Source organism: Parasteatoda tepidariorum, chromosome 4 (assembly GCF_043381705.1).
Source record: "Parasteatoda tepidariorum isolate YZ-2023 chromosome 4, CAS_Ptep_4.0, whole genome shotgun sequence".
Classification (NCBI taxonomy): Eukaryota; Metazoa; Arthropoda; class Arachnida; order Araneae; family Theridiidae; genus Parasteatoda; species Parasteatoda tepidariorum.
In genome coordinates this window covers 80,332,378-80,354,795 of record NC_092207.1, presented here as the reverse complement: position 1 = coordinate 80,354,795, position 22,418 = coordinate 80,332,378, and the positions used below count along the sequence as shown (strand labels likewise).

Genomic DNA, 22,418 nt, shown 5'->3' with positions numbered 1-22,418 from the left:
AAGATTCCTTATAGTTTAAATTTGTTTTTTAAACTAAGATGTTTTCTTTTTTTTTTCTCAACAATTCTAAAATTTAATTATTAAAACTTGACTTGTTTTACAATCATTTCTATTTGCACATTGATGCGATTAACTTGTTCTTAATAACCTCTTTTTAAAAAATATGTATCGGTATTATGAAATAGTTGAAAAAAATCTTCAAGTTCTCTAACAAACTCAGTTGCTATTCGACTACTAACACTGGACACAGTGAGTCTTGTTCACTTGCAACTGGAACAAACATTGCGCCCAGTGGCGTATCCAGCGGGGGAGGGGGTCATAGGGGTCATGATCCCCATCCCCAAATTGGATAAAAAATAATAAAAATAATTTTTTTTAATAGTTTACAAAAGAAATAAAATATTTTAAAAATTATTTAATGGGGCATATACACCTAGGTATGTCGGAAAAATCGATTTTTCTTTCCAAAGTCATGATTTGCCAAAGTTTCTAAAAAACGCATTGCATTTATTATTTAAAGATGTTGAATACTTGAATTATTTATGGTATTGTTCTAGTGTTCATTATGAAAAAAATAAATGAGAAGACTAGCATTAAAAACCCAAGTTCTTTTTTTTTTCAAAAAAAAATATTTAAAAAAAAAAAAAAATTCGTAATAAAAATAATTGATGAGGGGGGAATCTGAGTCTATGACCCCCTCTCCCCAGGAAAAATTTCTGGATCCGCCCCTGATTGCGCCAACTATATCAGGCTCAAAGATGTCCGGAAAGGCTGCATGTTCTCAAATTCACGTTATGTCTAAGCAACCTCCGAGAAAGTAAGGATTAAATGTGATCTTTTCTCACAGTAGCTTTTCTTGTGACTTTTGACTATTTAAAAACTAAATTACTGATTATATTTTATAGTACTTAACGTCAAAAATAGCAATTACAAATCGACCAACTCTCTGCTTTTGTATAGGACAGCTCTTAATTAATGTCTACGATCCTAATATTTGAATTAATATGAATCTTAATGCATAATAAAAACTAAAAAGTACATTTAAGTATACACATTGGGGGGATGTAAATTAATATTTAAGCGAGGAAAAAACGAAACCGCTACCAAACTTTGACGAATAATCGCTACCAAACTTTGACAAATAATAGCACACAAACGTGCATGTGATAGAAAAAAATTTTAAAAAAAGTTTGATAATGGAAGAAAACAGAGAGGATTCGAAAGAAGATTATTAGTAACAGCTTCAAGTTTCAACCTCCAATTGAAGCTGTTTCAAAGATTGTAGAATTCGCTTTTCTCAATTGTAATTAGTCAGATTTCGATACCGTTATTCTATTTTTCCTTGTTTAAATCATTTAGCTTCAACAAAAACAATTATGATTTTATTATTTCAGTGATTAGATGGTAATAATTAAATAATAGTTTTTGAAACATTTTAGTTAGAAATATTAATTATTTTAGCTATCTATTATTCTTAAATAATATTATGTATCATTAAAACATTTCATCTGATAATTTGGCTTATAAATGTAACAAAAGTTAAAAAAAAATCTGATTTAAATAAAAAAATTTAAAAAATTCAATTCAAATCAAATAAATTAAAATTTTTAGATTTTTTTAAAAAATATTGTATGTTTGCCAACCCTGATAATAATATTTTTAATAATAAAATTTATTATATTATAATAAGCATTTATAGAATTGTTTTAAAAATAAATTTCCAAAAAGAAGAAATCAGAATGTTTGCCATAAAATAACCCAGGAAGCAGATAAAAAATATACTAAACAATAAACATTTTTTTTAAAAAAATATATATAAATTTTTATACAACTGATTTTGAAACAAACAGATTTCAAAACTTATGATTGTAAATTTGATCTGTAAAAAAAAGAGTTCACTTCTGTGCTAGCATATTTTTTTTAATGAAGAACTCAGACACAGGCATTCAAATGTTTGAAATAATGGCATGAAATTGACAAAAAAATTTACTTTATTCAAAATTTAAAACACTTCCAAAAAAACATGAGTTTATATACAACAAAAAAAATTAGAGACAAAGTTTAGTCTGAAATTGTTATTAAAACAAAATCCATTTTAACTATAAAGCTGAACACTAAATTTATTAATTTATTTTTATTTAACTCCAGAAATACCTGTAATGAGATTACACAAACTAAATGCTTAGTAGAAGAAGGTTTTAAGAGTCGAGTAATTTATAAAGGTCGATTTAAAATATAGTAAGAACAGAACCTGTCTTATTTTATGATCGGAAAAAATTATGTTTTACACAGTGTTTTTATAGTTATATTGTTAATTGTAATATTGTTAAACCTGAAATGTAATGACTAATCAAAATTCAAATATTTTATTTATTTTATTTATTTATTTTTATTTGATCTCAGAAATACCTGTAATGAGATTATACAAACTAAAAGCTCAGTGGAAAGTTTTAAGAGTCAATAGTAAATTTAAGAAGGTCGACTTCAAATAATATATTAATATTAGAAGCTGTCTTATTTTATGATCCGATAGGTGAAAAATATTATGCTTTATACAGTGTTTTTACTGTTATATTGTTAATTGTAATATTGTTAAACCTGAAATGTAATGACTTATCAAAATGTCAATATTATTTTATTTATTTTTATTTTATTTATTTTTATTTTATTTATTTTTATTTTATTTATTTATTTTTATTTGAACTCAGAAATACCTGTAATGAGATTATATAAACTAAAAGCTCAGTGGAAAGTCTTAAGAGTCAATAGTAAATTTAAGAAGGTCACCTTCAAAAAATATAGTAATAACAGGAGCTGTCTTATTTTATGTTTAGATAGGTGAAAAAATTATGTTTTATGCAACTGTGTCATATTGGTAAACCCAAAGCGTTAAGACTTATCAAAATGCCTCTATTATTTTCTTCTGCTGAGCTCTTTATAAAAGTTCTTATTTATTTAAAAAGAAAAAAAAACACTTCAAAGCAAAAAAAATTAACTCAAATTATTATATATACTAATTCTGTTAATAAAAATAATTTTTTAACTGCAAAAGTGAATCTTTTTAACTGTTTTTTAAAAATGAACATATTTTTAAAAATCTAAGAAACAGAAATTAAAATAACTGCAATAAAATCACCTGCAAATTAAAATAATAATGTCAAGCACTTAAATAAAGTTAGGAATGCAAATCATTATCAATTGGTTCAGGTTTTAAAGTAATAACGTCTCTTTCATCCACAAAACTGAATTCTCTGCTACTGTCTCTCATAGCACTATCTTCAGCCTCTTCATCTTCTTCTTCCTCATCAGCGTCCATTTCAAACAGCCTAACTTGTCTACGAGATGAAAACAATACACAAACCACCTTACGTGATCCGCTGACTGCAATTTGGCCTGCCTTAACATTCTCCATTCGCTTAGAGTTATTCTTCTCAATAAGGGACGAAACATCTTTTATCGGTACAGTTGAAAATGCACCACCTTCTAATGTAGGTGATTGAATCAAAGGTTGTAACTCTGAGTATAATGATTTAATTGATAACTGGAGTAACACTGGGAAAGAACTGTCAGTGTCATGGTCCTCCAGCAACAAAACCGTGATAGTCTCTTTGTTGTAAAACTTGATGTCCAATATTTGATGACTTTTATCTTTGCTGGCCGCATTGCTAGCAGAAGGCATCATAAGAACACCCCTAAACGATAAGCCGACAGCCTCTAGCGTATTGTCCTGCGTTTTTTCACGAATTAAGTAAAAATGCGAGCTCGGCATCGCTTGGTTAGAGATGATGGTGTATATGTAACCAGTTTCATCGCAGGATATATGAGAAACTCGAGGCGGCCTCTGCTGCATGCTCTGACAAACTAAGTAAGATGTCTTTAAGCTCGACTTGTCTTTTAAGACAGACCATGGACCTTTCACTGCTGTGTCAATAACTGAACGCAAATCGTCGTACAAAGTCACAAGAGATTTCTCGGGGTAATGGGGGAAAATCATTCCAGTATCTTTCACATTTGGATGCTCCTGAAGAAACTTAACCCACGGGTTGCCGTTCATCGTAGCTGGAAATGGCAAATCTTCTTTTTTTAAATACTGAGCAACACGTTCAAGCTTTACTGTTGTCTTCTTGTTTTCATCGTACTCAAAGTTGAAATTTTCTTTTAAAAACTCAGCTACAAAATTCAAGTCCTGCTGAGTCAGTTTACTAATTTCTTGGGGAATTTGCTCATCTGAGAGGCGGAGTATAACTGAATACAGCCAACGGAAGAAAGCTTTGAAGTTTTTCATACTGCTATCAATCACTTGCTGGATTTCAGTTGCTTTTAACAGAAAGGAACCAACACTTAAAACGGCTTCTTTAATGGCAGCTTCATCCAATCCTAATGCTCCAAATCTTTCTTTCCACAGGGCCATCCCTCTAAAGTCGTTCAAATGATAGAACAAAGACGAGGATACATTTTGCAATCGTTTTAAAACAAGTTTTTGAATATTAGAATAGGAAAGCTCAATTGAATGCCCAAATTTTTTAAGACCACTCTCGGTTAAATCATGCAGTAGAAACTTTTCCAATGAGTCGGATGGATTTCCGAACATCAAAAGTTCTAGAAAATCATCACTGATGGATCCTTCTGATAAGCAACTTTTTTGATAGGCATAATTATGAATTTTGGTGTCTACTTCTAATAAAATATCTTCCCATGCTTCAGAAATGGCTCTAATGGTAGAAGATAAGTAAGCAAGGAGTGATGAAATGTGACCATATTTCAGAGACACTATTTTAATTTCTTCTATGAAATCATTCAACAAAGTAACAGAATAGGAACGGTAGTAATATTTGTAGAAGCCACTTTCATCTTTACTTTCCAAAACAACTGTTAAGACCTTAAAATCTTTTGACAAAGTGACGGAGATAATTCGACTGTTGGAGTTTTTGCCTTCTGATTGATTACCCATTTCGATGAAGCCGATGGGAAACATACCAAAGGAGTGAAGATGAACCACACCAGTTTCCATGCCAATCACTAGAATATTTAAATGTTTTTGTCCTTTCATTTTCTTAAAGTCATCAACTATTTCTTCATTTTGCTTTGAAACTGTCCCATAATTCTTGTTGCAGGTATGATGTTTCTGCAGAAATTCGTGAGAACGATCAGTATAAAATGGTTTGAGATCATCATCCTTAGGAGCGCATTCAATCCAATTCAAAGATGTAACCACACACTGGACTTCAAGTACATGGACAGCTTCGGAATTTTCAACATCACACAAGGTGATTGTACCTGAAAGAGATAGTCATATTATAATTTAAAGTTATTTCTATATCAGTGGAAAAAAATAATTTCATTAGACCAAAATTATAGGAATTAAAAGAAAAACTAATAAGAAGCGATAGATTTTTTATTTAAAAATAAACAAATTAATATAGTGAAACCTGTCAAGTTGATTATTTGTCTAAGATTATATTCCTTTTCTAACTCAAATTTTCTTTTGAAAAAACTAGGTGACAAAACCTTAGGATTCTGACCACCAGTCCAAATTGATATCCACGCTAATAATAATAATGAAGCTAATAATTTGTAAAAATGGAGGGATGGAGGGGAAAACCTTTGTAAACATGCTAACTGTGCAAGATGATACATGATATAAACTTATGCATGTGGTCAGTTTTCAACTTATATATGTAACAACTTATATATATGAACTGTCCATTTATTTAAATTGATATCTATAAACTACAATTTTTGATTAGTAAAAAAAGGGGTCTTGATAATCTGACCATCTAGATAAGTTGATACAATTTTGATATATTGTTTTAATATGACAGTTATTTTTTTAAAAATTAACTAAATAAAATAGCTGATTTTACTTATGCTGGCAAAATGGAAAAGTATCCATATTTATTCTCATTAAAATTAGCTAAATATGTGTTATGCAAAATAATGCAAAGAAACTGACTTCACTTTTATAAGACTGATCAAAACAAGACAGAACAGAAAGTGGTCAATTTGAGTTCACAACCAAAGTAAATCATTTATGTTAATAAAAGTGTTTTTCAAATTTTAAAAAGTATTGTAAATAATTTTTTTCTTTTGTGCTTTAATTACATATTTGTGATTATAACTAAATTATTTTACTATTCTTAATTATATATCAATTCTTAATAACAAGTGTAACCAGTTGCTAGCATTATTATAATTTTACTCCACGAAAATGAGGATGCAAATACACTTAAATTTTTATTTAAAAAAAAGCGTCAGCCAACAATTATCTTTTAGTATAGTAAAAAAATATCATAAATGTTCAAACAATACAATAGTAAAATATGTATGGTAAAATCTATCTTCAGCAATTTATAATCTTAACACAGTAGGCATCATGGGTATTATTGGCATGGGGGTCGATTGGTATAAATCCCTCACAATAATTAGAAATCCTTAAAAATCCCTCTCAATATATTGGAAAAACAAAAAAAAAGTTTTATGTAACCAGAGCAATTTAAACCCAGCTATGTTAAAAACAAATTAAAAAATGAAAAATTGATCATCTTTTTGAAGATATTTAACACATTTTTGTTCTGTACAACCTTCTGATGCTGGAGGTAAAATTTTAAAACACAATATATTTATTTAAAAAGTGAGAAATATATGCTCAATTTATATTGATTGAGAGAAATATCCCTTAATTTCTTCAGAACTTTTGAATATTTTTTTTTAATGAAATACAATAAAATTATATTAGTTAGAAATTTCGTATGGGTAATTTAATACTTGTACATATGCTGTTTCAAGATATTTTTAAAATTTACTTTTATTTTCGCTTAAATTTATGAAAACCAAATTTAGATAATACTGAAACATTCTCTTAACTTAAATTCATGGAAACAAAGATACTTTTCAAGAATCTAGAAGCAGGCAAATGTATAATGCTAAATTACCTTAGTAAAAGTGCTAATTTCAAAACACTATAGGTAAAATTTTGTCAGAAAAATTCTATGAATTCTACTTGAACACAATCCTATATTCCATGCTACAAAAGGTACTTCAGGTTAGAATAAATAACAACTATCAGTTAATTTGTGAAAATGAAATAAAGATAAAAAATTAATCTTTAACATTTTCTCCCTTTAGTTTACACCCTTCAGATGTTTGTATTCAATCACAAGGGAATCAATGGCAAATGTTTCTTTGCAATCCCTTCCTTTTCACTCACAATAAATCTAAAGAGGGGATCTTAAGATTGATTGACAAAATATTTATCGGATTAAGAACAAATAAATGCTAAATATCAAAATTAATATGTTAAAACTTAAGATTAATAACAATACAATTCCTTGCACAAACTTTTTTAACAATAATAACAAAAATCATAAAAAGATATTAAAAAATGAAATTAAAGGAAGGTATTTTTAAAAAAAAGAAAACAAACAATATAAAATTAGTGTGTCCTCCCTGTGGCAGAATTTTTTTGGGCTTTCTGCGACATAACTCTCTAATACTTAATATCTTTCAGAAAGATACTTAAAAATAACAAATATACATGTTACTAATTCAAAGTAGCAGAAATGTTAACTTCAAAATAAATAAATGAACAATCGGATCAATAAAATAATTTTTTTAATTGAATATGTAATATTTTTCTTATTCTAATATTATTATCTGCATGAATAAAGATTAATCTCAAAAGGGATCTCAAATCTCAAAAAGTTGGCAAAATTAAGAAATGAAAGTCCTTCAAATAAATTTTCAATTCAAATTCATACTATTCTTTATACAAAGAAATAACAAATTATACAATAATTTAGGAGAGTAAGTAATAAATTATTACCCTGAGAGTCAAAATAAAAAGTTAATTAACAAAATACTAAACATATGTGCACATAAATTAAATCAAAATTGAACCTGTATCATATGCATATGCAAGAATTTTCCCATCTGGTCTCCATGATAATGCAGTTACTAGTACCGTCTTTTCTTTTGTACTAGAAGATGGAATGGACCAAACCTTTTGCCAAGATAGCCGATGAACAATTACTTCTCCACTAATTGTAGCTAAAGCTATAAGATCCAACATTGGATTCCATTCCATCAATGAAATTTCTGCTGAGACATGACGTTGTTCAAGTTGACGAAGCTTAGCCATTTTTATTCTTTCTTCTAAAATACATAATGAAGATTTACAGAAATAGATCTAGATTCATAAATGAATATAACAATATTATGCCAAGAACTAAATAATCTATATATATATTTCTCTTACACGGCGACAAAAAAAAGCCTCATTACAACTCCCCAAATGGCAACGCTAGAAAATCGACCAATGATTGCTGCTAAAAATTTCACATGCCAAATCTAGCTGAGGTGGATCAAGATATAGCGTTTTTAAAAACGGAAACTGAAATAACCAGAGAGAGCATTCTCAGCAAATGTGATATCTTCCGAAATTCACCCTATCAGCTGCGGCAATCTCATACTATTAAGCTAGGCAGAAGTGAGTAGTCTTTGTCGATAGATTTCTATTTTAGTATTTTGTCGAAAGCGCTTTTTTTCACGAATTTATATATTGTGAATTTATTTGACAATTTTTGATTTATATCACAAATTTATTTGTTTTATTATTGTTATTGGTTATTCATTGAAAAATGAGTCTCAGTCGTGCTGTTACGCTTTAAGATTTTATACTATAGCACATTTCTAATAGGTTTAACGAATTACATGTCATTTATTTGAATTCAAATTTATTTTAATGACTTAGTATTTACTAAAAAGAAGTATTTTTTTTTTTAAAAAAAAGTTGTTATATGGATTTGAATGATTGTTTTGAATTCTTAGAATTTTGTGCATTTGCAATGTACCTAAGTTAGTAGCGAGAGAAGCGAGCTTGGTTTGCAAAGCAAACCATATAAGATTGCGTAGCAATTTTTGGGGGTTGGCGAGCGTTAGCGAGCATGGGACGCAGCCCACTAGTTAATTAAATAAATTATAGTGCAACTTAATAATGTTTTGTTACATTTTAAACCACATAAACTATGCTATACATAAATTAAGCTATTGTAATCATTTATTAGAGAAAGGCACTATATATTTCTCTTACAATATTTACAAATTTTATTAACTGTGGACCCAGTTAAAATACTTTATAAAATAGTGTATTTTTATAAATTAAGGTTTTATAAAAAAAATCTACAAAGAGTTTTTTAAAAGTATAGTTGAAATGTTCCATAGTTTTTTCTATTATAAAACTTACCACAACTGAAATAAATAACAATATAAACCAATAAACAATTTTTGGCCAAATTATGTACAAATAAAATAATTAAATATACTATGTTGGTGAAATTCATATTTTAAAATCAAAAGGTATTATTTTTTTAAAAAAAAGCTTTTCAAATAGTTCACAAAACAGGGTTTGAAAAAATCATGATTTTTTTATTTAAATCATTTTGCTTTAAATAAGATGTTTTTTTTTATTTTAAATAAGATTTTTTTTTATTGAAACCATTTTTTTTTATTCTTTATTTTTTACGGACATAAAGCATAAAATTTAAAAGTAAAAGTAATAAATATAAAGAAAATAAATTTTAAAAATGTTAAAAATATTTTTAAAAATGTTAAATGTAATTTAAATATTTGTGTAAAATTTTAAATACTCCACAAATTTTTTAAAAATAATGTTTCTTTCTAAAATACATGGAATAAAACAATAAAATTGACTATATGGCAAAATGAATTATATATAGGAACAGTCGATTTAAAAGAAATCAAACACACTTATTGGTTTATTGTTTATCCGAAGTTTAGGAATCACATAATGAGAAGAAAAAAATGAATGAAATTAGTAAAATTAAACAACTAGACAAGACATTTTTCGTAGCGAAATATATTTTTTCAGAAAATAGTTCGAAAGATATAATAATGATTGAAAATAATTAAAACCTCAAAGAAAAAGAATCAAGTACTTCAAATAATATTTGATTATATTTAACATTTTCTAAAAATAATTAAGATATTTATATACAAAAATGTGCGTACATTTTTGGGGGGTTTATTCATTTCGCAAATTATTTCCAATTTAGGATTGTACTAAACCAAATGCATACTAAAGCATTGTGTGATCTGAAATTATATGCCACACATCAAAACTGCTGAATACATACATTTCATGACAAATTATTTACAGATCAATGGAAAAAAAAGCTTCCTGATCTTTAGTATTCAAATATTTTTCTGACAGTATTTCAAACAAAACTACACTTTGTCCGACATAACACTGGATTAAGATTATATTTTGAATAGGCATTTCTTAACAACTTCTCATGTGGAAGGTGCCATAAATGGAGTAAAAAGATTGCCAAAGCATTACATGTGGCATAAAATCAAAGTTGGAAAAGTTTTAATTAACAAATGCCTCGTCATTTTTCAAGAGATTCCAGTCCTTTTTCCAGTATTTTTAGATAAAAATCAAAGATTTCAGATTTCTGTTGAACAAAAGATGAAGTTCTCAAAGAAATTCCTAAGTTAAAGAAGGGGTAGGAGGGAATTAGATAAATACCAAATACTCGGTGAATAATTTCCATATTTGAATGAACTGTGTCAGAACTGAAAATATAAATGTTACAATCTACAAGGTAACATTCTATACAATAGAAATTCTTTTTTTCTAAATTCTGAAAAAAATTATTATTATTTCAAGAGAGCTTCAACATCTTGGTGGGAACTGCTACCAAATCATCTCTCACTCATCCTTCACAGAGGTGTTGACCAATAGGGAAATTCTTAGTTTCACATGACACAGCCGGGGGGGGGGGNGCCGGGGGGGGGGGGGAATCAGAGTGTGGGGGGTCAGGACAGGGAATAAGGTCTCTCATTGGGAATGAGTTTAAGCTCACTTTTAAGGGCCCAAACCCACCCAATGAATTTTAATCCAAGCCCACCTGAGCCCCAGGTATACATAAGATTACTTAAAGCCTGAAATATACATCAGAGGAAGGCCTAATTTTGCAGTCTTGCCACTATTAATGTTTCAGGGTACTTAGCCAGATTTTTCAACAAAAAATAAGCAACTTTTAAGTATTTTTTAAGCACTCAAAAAATATTTTTAATAACTTTCTAAGCAAAAAAATCACAATTAGGATCTGTACAGTAATAGAAATAATTTCTTTTCTATCGTTTAAAGTTCGAAATTTATAAACATAAAATCAATGAAATTCAATAACCTTTTCAGAAACTTTACATAATCATGATAAAATAACTAGTTTCTCATAAATATTGCAGAGAAAATTGTGAAAATCCATTTTTTTGTAATTTAGAGCGACAATCAATAGAGTAACAGTTTAACAAGAACCAATGTCGTATACCCTCAGCCCCAACGCAAGCTGATCAAACTGGTCACCCTCCCACTTACTAACCGCTCATTAAAAAGAAGAAAAAACTTTTCATATTAGTAAATGGTTTTTTTCATAAAACACTGTATTGCATGATATTATTAGAGGATTACTTTCGAATGCAATAAAAATTTTAAGTCTAAAATCTTTATAAAACAAAAGATAAAATATTGTTAAACGAGGGTTAAATAATTTATAGGGAAACAATTTCTTTTCTTTTTATGCTGAGAACAACCAAAGAAACAGAAAAACCTATACAGGCATATGATGTATCTGTTTGATTAGAATGCGTCTGGTAGTCATTACCTTCAAATTTATTTTATTACCAAATCATAAATTCAATTTGAATCATAATTCAATAAACAATTCAAATCATGACATGTCAAATTAATAATTACGATTTTAAAAGGTTTAGATAATTCGGACCATATGATGTATCTGTTTGATTAGAAAGCGTCTGGTATGCATTATCTTCAAATTTATTTCATTTTCAAATCATGAATTCAATTTGAATCATGATTCAAAAAACAATTCAAATCATGACATGTCAAATTAATAATTGCGATTTCAAAAGGTTTAGATTATTCGGAAGGGCTCAATGTAAATGACTTTTTTATAAATGTCAATAAGGTTTACGTTTTGATAGCACAAAACTATCTTTAAGCATTATAAATCAGAATGCTTAATATCAAACATTTACTGTAGGGTATCAAAGATCTACCCAATATAGGTTGATGAAATATTACCCAGAGGCAGTTTGAAGAAGATAAGGCCAGTAACCAAACGTTACCACGCTGACGTCGGCTAAATACGACAATCGTACACACAAGACCTCAAGAGAATGAAATTTTAACGCGCCGCTTACACACAAAGGACATCGTGTGGCTGCACTCAAGGAATAGGTTAATCAGACATAAGTTACTACAACAGCTAATTATTATAAATAAGTATGTGTAAATTTGCATGTAAAATGTTATTGAAAAAAGTAATATATTCCCAGATAATACTGAGTTTTATAATGAAAAAACTCTAAAAACAAACAAGTTACAGGGGAAGCATTTTTGAAAAACATGGATTTTGTCGAAACCTGAGTTATACTTTATAATCAATTTTCATTAAAAGAAAATAAGAAACTTTACCAATAATGGAAATCTATAAAACACAAATTTAAATAGAATTCATAATTTTAAAGAAGGTTTTATAAATTGAAAATTAAAATTACTCCTCAAAACGAATGTTTCAATTTTTCTTAAGAAAGAAAATGACAAAAGTTTGCATGTAACATTAACCTAACTTTTTAGTTTTACACTATTGTCACTAATCAACACAAGCTACAAGCAAATAAAGTAAGTGTCATTGCTGTTAGAAGACTTGTTTACATGCCTTCCATATGTCTTGAAACGATCTTGAAATTCTTCGATGAATTCATATATTACATTATTGATACTATTTATTTGAAACCTTGATTAGCTTGTCGTAATCTGAATAAACGCATTTATTTTTATCCTAAAAATTAGTGAATTGAATGTGATTAAACTTTTTCATAGTGGAAAAAATCCTTGAACAGAGTGTGTGAAATAATTTCGCTGGGTAATATTCAGGGGAAAAAATATGTAACAAGGAATTAATACAAAATCGACCTTTCGCTGAACAAAATCCTTATTCAAAATAGCACTCATTCACACTGGTGGAAATAAATTAGTTCAAGAATTAGATCATACATACAGAAATACAAAAAAAAACTATTAATTCTGAAGTACATTAGTTCAGCATGTTTAACGAAACGTTCACATGCGGTGAGAATTCAAAGAAACAATCTCCTGATTGTGCAAAAGATAAAAAGAATTTCAGGAAGTGCAATAAAACATTCAAACGGAAAGCCAGTTTAGCCAAACACTATCTTATTCATGCAAGAGATAAACAATTTTCTTGTAGTGTGTGTAATAAAATATTCAAACAAAAATCCAGTTTGATTATTCACTATCTTACTCATACCGGAGAAAGACCTTTCTTATGCAGTGTATGTGGTAAAACATTTGCTCGGAGAGCTTGTTTAAATAAACACTATGTTACACATACCGGTGAAAAACCTTATTCTTGCAGCGAGTGTGGTAAATTATTCACTCAGAAAAGTAGTTTAAATTTTCATCTTGTTACTCATACTGGAGAAAAACCTCATGCATGCAATGTATGTTATAAAACTTTTACACTAAAAACGACTTTGAATCGACATCACCTACTTCATATTAGAGAAAAACTTTATTCATGCAGTGTATGCAATAAGACATTTTCTGAGAAAATACAAGCTACTGAACATGCTCTTGTTCATACTGAAGAAACTCCTTATTTCTGCAGCAACATAGAGAATAAAACATTCTTAAATCAAATAAGTTTAAATGAACATCCTGTTACTAAAGAAAAGCCCTATTCATGTGGTCAGTGTGATAAATCTTATACACAAAAATCTAGTTTAATGAGGCACTTTCTCGTTCATACTGGAGAGAAACCCTATCCATGTAATGTGTGTGATAAATCTTTTAAGAAAAACTTTCATTTAATTCGGCATTATACTATTCATACTGGCGAAAAGTCTTTTTCATGCAGTATGTGTAATAAAACATTCTCTCAGAAAATCAATTTAAATAAACACTATCTTGTTCATACTGGTGAAAAACCTTATTCATGTAGCTTTTGTGATAAAACATTCACACATAAATATAGTTTAAATAACCACATTCGTGTTCATACCGAAGAGAAGCCTTATTCATGCAATATTTGTGATAAATCTTTTGCTCAAGAGAGAAATTTAGATAAACACTATATTGACCACACTAAAAATAAACCTTATTCGTGCAATGTGTGTGACAAATCTTTTATGAAAAATTCTGATTTAATTAGGCATGAACGTGTTCATACTGGAGAAAAGCCTTATCCATGCACAATTTGTAGTAAAAAATTTTCTCAGAAAGGTGCTTTAAAAAAGCATTATCTTGTTCATACTGGGGAAAAACCTTATTTATGCAGTATGTGTGATAAAGCGTTCACTCAGGTAGTTCATTTAAGGTCACACTCTCTTATTCATACAGTGCCTGCGGCTAATTGAAATCACAATCGTTCTGCTGATATTTGATTTTATGAAGTGATTGATTTTACAAACTTGTATATATCTACACTTAAAAAAATTAATTTAATGAATGCTAAATTGATTATTATATATTTTATTTTTAATGTTTATATTGGTATTTTGATGAAACATAAGCTAATTTTTTTGATTATGGAATGATCTAAAATTATCAGCATATTGTTAGCTTATTAGCAGTACTTTAACTAAAAATAAATTTGTTTTTGTAACTTTTATTGGGAGTCAAAGAGAAATTGAAATATGTTACAAATTTATCTGTAACACTTAAATCTTTTCATTTAGGCATGCTGCTAGCTAACAAATTAAACTTAAAATTAATATAAAAATACAGTTGGACCTCTATTTAAGGAAGTCGCTCAATCCCGATAATAATTTTGTTATATGGAAAATTCTATACATAGAAAATCACCTTTTGAAATACCTAAACAACACAAAACAGGCTTTAAATTCATAAACACTAGACATAATTAAAGTGGCAATTGATGCACCTTTATCTTGTAACTAGTAATCTACTATTTATTTTATAAATCTAAACCATAAAAGAAATCTGCATGAAAAGCAAGAATAGAGCAAAACATTATCCAGTGTTACACTATCATGCTTCATACATCAACTAAAAAAAGACTTAAATTTATGTATAAAATTATAGCTGCATCTATTGTAGAAGTAATTTTAAACATGCATTACATCATGCGTTCACAAGTTCAATTGCTACTGATAAGATATGTAGATTTTGTCTGAGTTTTTCATTTGAAGTGCAAACAAATAGGGAAAGGGATTTCACTGCTTTCTCTAAAACTTAAGTGGCTTCAAAAATCAATTCAAAGTAATTTACCCCATAAAATGTGTTAAAAAGTTTAAAATGTTCTGAAATAATTTGGGAAAGTGGATCTCAAAGAAAAGTTCGTTAAATAGAAAATTCACTTCGCTATTTGGAAGTTATTTTACGAAGAAATTTCTAAAATGTTTTTGGTTCCTCAAAAAAACTTGCAAAATGGAAGTTCGTTAAATAGAAGTTCGACTGTATAAACTTAATGTTTATTCTTGCTGAAATAAAGTGAAACCTCTCAAAAGCATTGACTCTCCGTTCCTCAATGAAATTAAGGTTGGTCTTTCTAATGGGTTACCTGCATTGACTTCAAAATGTTGTCGAAGGTACAAGATTTTTGCAAACAATTTTAATTTTATTCAGTGTCATTTCCTTGGTGCAGAAATGCCTCTTGTGTTGGCATCATGAAAACCAGATAATGAATAAAATTTAGTTTCAATAAAAATTATTCTTACTGATATAATAAAAGTAAAAATATATATACTAATTATGAATGAAAGAACTATTGTGAATAAATGAACAATTATGTTTTTGTTTTTTTTTTGTTTAAGTTTGCATTTAATTTATATCATAAGAATTAATTAGCTTTAAAAAAGGAGAAGTCTGTTTGAGATGCTTAGTTTCTTCTAAAATATAACTTTTTTTTTTTCTTATTTAACTTTGAATTCTAAAAATAAATAATTGATGTCATCGTCACTAGTGCAGTCTGACTGCTACACAAGATTGTAGTTCTCTTTTAGAGGTAGACAAATTGAGCTCTATAAAGAAGAACCTCACACAAATATTTTNCTTAGTTTCTTCTAAAATATAACCTTTTTTTTCTTATTTAACTTTGAATTCTAAAAATAAATAATTGATGTCATCGTCACTAGTGCAGTCTGACTGCTACACAAGATTGTAGTTCTCTTTTAGAGGTAGACAAATTGAGCTCTATAAAGAAGAACCTCACACAAATATTTTGAATACATTTTAGTTTAATTTTTGTTTTGTTAATATTGTTTGGTTCGATATTTTTCCTGGCTGCCTTATGAGACATTTTCCGTATTTGGTGCAGAGGTTTGCCCAGTTACTGGGAGAGGCTTTGATGGTCCCTCCTAAAGGTTTTTTTCAGCACAAAGTCTATGGAAAAAATTCTGTTCCTCCCAAAAATGGTCGTAAATAGAGAAGTCTTTCCTAGAAGTTTTTCTGTATTACATAACCATGAATTTGTTTAAAATTCTTCACATATTTTGATCCCACTTTTTTTGTTTAAAAATAAGTAACAAAATGCATATAGTTTTTCTCATTGAATATATAAGGCATTCAATCTGTTCTTTAGTTTATTTACATTTGAATTATTTTTTACCCTCCTGAGGCTGCTTCATTCTATATTTAACTGTATTTAGTGAATGATTATCATTGACATTAAGTAACTTTCATTATTAATTCATGCACAGTTTTTGCTTGAATTTTTTCACAGTGCTCCTCCTTGTTTCATATCTCCTTAAATTTTACATGCAAGGTAACCACACACCAAGGATACTCACAATTCAACAGAAACATATATTTTTTTTAATATATTTGGATTCTTAACCTTTAAAATATAAGGGGTATCCGCAATCTGGGAAGTATGGTCCCGATAGTCAAGGATGGCGCCAGACTTCGCCCGACAAGGGGTCAATTCTCCCCCGACAGGAGGCTCAAACAAATTAATAATATTTAACCATAAATAATATTTAAATTAAAATGAATTTTATATTTTACATTTTTTTCTAAGAATATTTTTGTTTCTAAGAATCTAAAATCACTAATATTGATACCATAATGTGCAGATTCATTTTAATGTAAATTTAAATCGCTTTTTTTTTTTCTGTTATCGATGTATTTTGTACAGTATGGGGCAATTTACCACACATCGTAAGCTTAAAAATTACTTCTGTAATAAAGAAAAATAGTTGTAGCAGTCACCGCTATTTCAAAAAATTTATACGCTTAATCTCATAACGCAAAAATGATTCCATAATAAAAATTTGAAATTTCATGCACATTTAACAAAACATTAAAGAACATTTTGATATGAAAATTTCATTTTTATATGCATCTATTGGCTTTTGAATCATTTAAATGTTTTGCAAATGAAGTTATAAATACAATTTTTGCATCCACCTATTCTTTCTAAAGATCCGGTTTTGAACGAACTTCGAAATGGTTCTGCCCATTAAATTGTAAAATTCGAATTTTTTTTAATTGTTACATAGTACAATTTCACGGACAAAACGAGGGCCATTTTAATCAGGGGACTTGATGTTAATATATATTATAAATAAACACAAAGAGACTTTTAAAATTTCTAATTATGATTCCTTTTTCTTTTCGAAGATGCTTTTAAAGTGAACATCTACTTACTTTCCGCAAAATGCTTATTTCTCCATTTGAGAAAAAGAGCGAGTCCATCGGCTTAAAATATAAAATTTAAACAATATACAATAGCTAAAATTTGTAATGATTTTTCAAATTACAAATTTTAAATTTGCGTCCGAGAAACGAATATTAACTAACTTCACATTTGAAAAAAATTGCCACATATGACTGCTATTTCTCTGCCTATGTTTTCATTTCTCTGCAGAGCTGAAAGCAGACTTTCCACCAAGATTTCTGTTTTGCCCTGCAGAAGCTTTTTACATGTTGGCATACGCCAGCAACGAATAACCTTTCTCACAGTTAATTAATTGTTTTGCCAGATATCAACGCGAAACATTCTTTCCTTTACGATTTCAATTTGCTTTTATAGTTACGAGTTTTAAGTCACAGAAAAATAAGGAGTTAAGGGACCAAATTTCGAAAAATACGAGTTTTTTTTATTTCTCGGGATTTCTTTGACCGATTTTGCTTAAATTTTGTATTTTGATATTTAAAATTGCATTCTTTCAAATGATTAAAAAATTGTATACCTTACATTTTTTTAAGTTTCTCGACTTTCATTAAATAAAGTAATAATAAATGTTTACTAAAAGTTATATTTTGCATGAAATCATCTTTAGAAAAACGAATTGGAACTGTTGTCAGTGCTAACCGCGACAGTATATGAATTAACGTGGTAATTCGAACTCAAGTCTCATCAATAGGAAGTGAAATCACTCATCACATAAGCCATATCAGCTCTAGAATATTTATTATTTTAGTTGTAAAAAAAAATGGAAAATTCAGTATGCAGTATTATAAAAAGTTCGTTACGCAAACGTGCTATATGTCAATTAAATTACTTGCTGTGCAGTTTAGCCATTCCTCCATCTTACAATTTGGGAAGAAAGCAGTGTTTATAATAATACAAATAACATACAAATAAATAAATAAAATTCAGCGTAATAGAATAAATTCTTATTTTTGTCGGGTTTTTTTTAAAAAAAATTTCTCGACAGGAAGATTAACTTTTCCGACGAGAGCTGAGATTACAATCCTGATTTGTATGTCCATTTTGTTAATCCTAATTTTTTTATTATATTTAAAAAAAAAAAAAATTATGATTAAAAAAACTATTTCTAATGGTATACCACATGCATTTTAACTTCAGAATGATTGAGGTCCTCTTTATTGTAGTTCATAAGACAACTTGCTAGGAATTACAAGTCTATTTTAATATTTTACTTATATATGAGCAATTATAATTGAATTTATTAGCACATCTAAATGTATACACTATTTACGAGCAAATAATAAAGAAAAAAAGAGATTGACAGAACAAACTTAGTTCTTCACTTCTTAAATTAAATAATTTAAAAATCGAATTCTTTACATTAAACGGTGTGACGTTTAACAAAATATTTTTCTTTATTGAATGCGGAGAAAGTGTACATGCATTATAGTCAGTCTCAAAAACTGCGGTAACGTGAGTACGATGGGGTAGAAGCTAGGACAGTCTTCTTGTCTCCCCCTATCCCTCAGGGGTGTTGAATAACTTTCCATCTGGACACAAACAAAAGACGTGACCCTCAGAATTTTCTGAGGAAAAGTGAAAATAAAAAGAACACATTTTCGTCTTTAAGTTTTTAATTTATTCTCATTTACAAAAAGAAAGTAATAAATAAATAAAAAAGCTAGATTTTTTTAAGAATGTAATTATATTTCTTTTCAAGACCGTTTACCGGACAACAGTTAAGTTCGTCCCCATAGGGGGGCAATTACCCCCTACTGGCGCCGCCCTTTCCCATAGTTTAATCAGGAGAACGATCCAAAGTTCGTACCTCTAAATGTTAATTTCATTATTTGCGTTTTTAGTCATATTTTTAAAACTAACTAAGCAATTCAAAAACAATTGCACCCACTTATAAAACCCATTTATCCGAAGATAATTTCATGCAAAAAATAATTTTTTACAATTATTTATTTAATTTAATTGTGGATGAAAGAATTTTAAATTATGAGGGTATACATTTTTCTTATACCATATTAATTTACGTGTTTTTCTGTTGCAAAATCTAGTTTTAACAGTTTTTATTTAATAAAAGCAGAGAAAAATTAAAGTTAATTATTTTTAAAAAAAAAATAATATGGCTGCAATGAGGAAATATTTAATTGGAGCGATTAACATTTAAATGTGGTTAACTTAAAAGGAACTTGACATCCGCTCGCGTAGAGTAAAATTCCATCCATATTTTTTTTCTAATCACATTCTATCAAAAAAATGCTTTTATAAAACTATAAACATTCGTTGAACAAAATGTTTTATTCAAATCTCTTTTCTAAATTAAGAATTAAGCTTTAGACGACTAAAAAAGAAGCATCGTATTTAATAATTCGAAAGAAGAAAAATTGAGATCGCTGCAAGGCGATCACAGGTTACAAATTGGCAAAATGGTTGTTGTCTAATTTTTTTTGGACAAGCAACTTTATTGTGTTTTCATCTTGGACATCTTTAACTGTTAATCCAGAACTGCTAGGTACACAATTTTGCAAACATATTTGAATGCAGCTCGGCTCAGACACATTCTGTGCTAATTCTTTTGATGACTTAATAGGCATTGAACAGCCAATCGAGATCAATATTACCATTTTCGGATTGGTACAATGGCGTTTGAAGTAGATTGTAAGCTGCATCATACACCCGTTTGCCCGTTTCGGATTCACAAGCTCATACATGAAGTATGCTTTGAAAGCTAAGGTTTTATTCAATGTTTCATGAATAATTTATATTGCGAGGAAAACAATCTACGGTCTTGTGCAAGTCATTGGGTACGTTGACAAAATGGATCCTTTTATCCCTAACTGGTGATCAACACCTAGTTCTCGCATTTGCATGAAAGGGGTTCGGAGAGCCGCCATTCGCTCTTCGGTAGGGTTCAATTCTCTCAACCACTTCGGTACTTTTTTGAAGGACGGGCTTCACCCTTGCGCTTGCGAACGGAATCCTTTCGTTTTTCCGTTTGTGTGTAACGCGTTTCGCACAAAAGGAAAAACGAAAGGATTCCGTTAAGCGCGCTTAAGGTATTCTCGTCTACGTTCTTTGGCTTTTTCAGCCTCGGAAAGCTTAGGTTTTTTTCTTGCTTCAACTCTAACTTTTGAGACCGTATCAATCAGTTTGGACCCTCTTTATTTGTGATATTCACCTGAATTAGTATTGAAAACGATCCGTTTGTACTGTAGTTTAGAATTTCTGATTCTTAATTAAGACAATAAAAACTTATTTATTCACAACTCAAGATGTATTCATGGGATCTCTCTGAACCCATACCTCAAAAGTAAACTGTCCAACTTAATGCATAACAGAATTAAAAGAGAAAAGAAGAATTCTAAAAAAATTATCAAACAGCAGCGATCGCCTTAGCAAAGCATGCAATGACGACGCATGCGCCTGTTTACTATCAAGGGCGGCGCCAGTAGGGGGTCAGGGGGGCTGGAGCACCCCCGTCGGGCATGGCCAGCCCCCCCCCATCGGGAAAAATTTAAAGTCTCGTCGGGAAAATAGTCTGGTCACATTTTTTTTTTCTTAAAAATGTCAAAAATTCATTTACAAATGCCTAATAAAAATTTTTGTAGTTGACTTTTTATTTATTTATTTTTAAGAATTAGTAACAAAATTTAGTAAAATATGTTGTAAATTCTATGTAATTGTAGTTTCACTGCACTACTCCTAACTTTGCTCATACATTGTTAAACTAGAGTCCGGATGCGATTAGACATGGTTGAAATTGAAGACTTTTCGAAGACCCATAGAAATCCTTTCCCCTCAAACACATCTTGATTTTCTTGGAAACTTATCTTTCAAACTGCTATTCTTTTTTCTCGAGAACTGAGGAGGGGATAGATAATCACCCCTCTTTACTGGGAGAATAACTGACAAAAGCCTGAGGGACAGAGAGAGAGAGGCAGTTCCTCTTTACAAATTCTTTTTTATGTAACATGTTTATCAATGGTTTATGGGATCACATAATTGCTTTGTGAAATTTTCAAGCAAAATGAAAGTAAAAGAATAAAATAAAAAAAATTCAGTTTTAATTTTTTTAATACTTTTAAATGAAGAAAATCATTTACTTATTCGGATTCAAGGTTTATATTTTAATCAAAACATTAACAAAATATTTGTAATTTATTTTAATTTTTTTGGCAGATTTAATTTATTATTTTTTTTTTATCATTTTCTTAGTAGTAAAAAGATTGTTGATTGATTCAGAGAAACAATTAAACTGTCCGTATTCAATATCTTAAAATATATATTAATCAACATAATAGATTCTCATTGACTTATTTTATGTACAGTGTATGAAATGGAAAAAGGGAACACCTTGATTAACTTTTGATTTAATCGTATATTCACGTATAAAGAGTCAATACCATATTTTTACGAAAAAGAGCACTAAAGCGCATTTTGTTCAGGATAAACATGCAAGTTTGTCAAAAGTTTAGTTTTAGGTTTTTAATTTTCAAAATGCGGAAACAGCCGCAATCTGGAAGATGATAGTGTCCAAAGTTATGGCAAAAAGAGAGATGGAAAGTTTGGGTCCTTTAATTTTAACTTCATACTTCGATTATTGCGCATTATCTCGAGAACTTCTTGAGTGTATTGAAAAATGTATACATTAAATTACAAAAAAAA

The 22,418-nt window shown here is 29.0% G+C and overlaps 2 protein-coding genes across 4 annotated transcripts; one reads left to right on the top strand and one right to left on the bottom strand.

The window, feature by feature from the left end:
* Positions 1–1,973: 1,973 nt before the first annotated feature.
* Positions 1,974–18,047, bottom strand: LOC107437895 (anaphase-promoting complex subunit 4). 3 transcript variants are annotated; one of them, XM_016050031.4, is made up of 3 exons: positions 17,735–18,047; positions 7,897–8,151; positions 1,974–5,277 (listed from the first exon to the last, which is right to left on the bottom strand). In XM_016050031.4, exons 2-3 carry the CDS (start codon positions 8,135–8,137, stop codon positions 3,176–3,178), a joined length of 2,343 nt encoding a protein of 780 aa, XP_015905517.1. In that variant the 5' UTR covers positions 8,138–8,151; positions 17,735–18,047; the 3' UTR covers positions 1,974–3,175. The 3 variants fall into 3 exon arrangements, with proteins under 3 accessions (XP_015905517.1, XP_015905516.1, XP_015905518.1); XM_016050030.3 differs by lacking the exon at positions 17,735–18,047 and adding an exon at positions 12,518–12,654; XM_016050032.4 differs by lacking the exon at positions 17,735–18,047 and adding an exon at positions 12,125–12,306.
* Positions 13,150–14,481, top strand: LOC110283086 (zinc finger protein 271). Its single transcript, XM_043041512.2, has one exon. The coding sequence runs from the start codon at positions 13,150–13,152 to the stop codon at positions 14,479–14,481; it is 1,332 nt and encodes a 443-aa protein (XP_042897446.2).
* Positions 18,048–22,418: the final 4,371 nt, after the last annotated feature.

Excerpts from the sequence above, each read along its gene's own strand:
- LOC107437895 (XM_016050031.4), bottom strand. The coding sequence starts at position 8,137 with ATGGCTAAGCTTCGTCAACTTGAACAACGTCATGTCTCAGCAGAAATT. Across the intron at positions 5,278-7,896 it reads TGCATATGCATATGATACAG|GTACAATCACCTTGTGTGAT; the intron begins GTTCAATTTTGA and ends TATCTCTTTCAG.
- LOC110283086 (XM_043041512.2), top strand. The coding sequence starts at position 13,150 with ATGTTTAACGAAACGTTCACATGCGGTGAGAATTCAAAGAAACAATCT.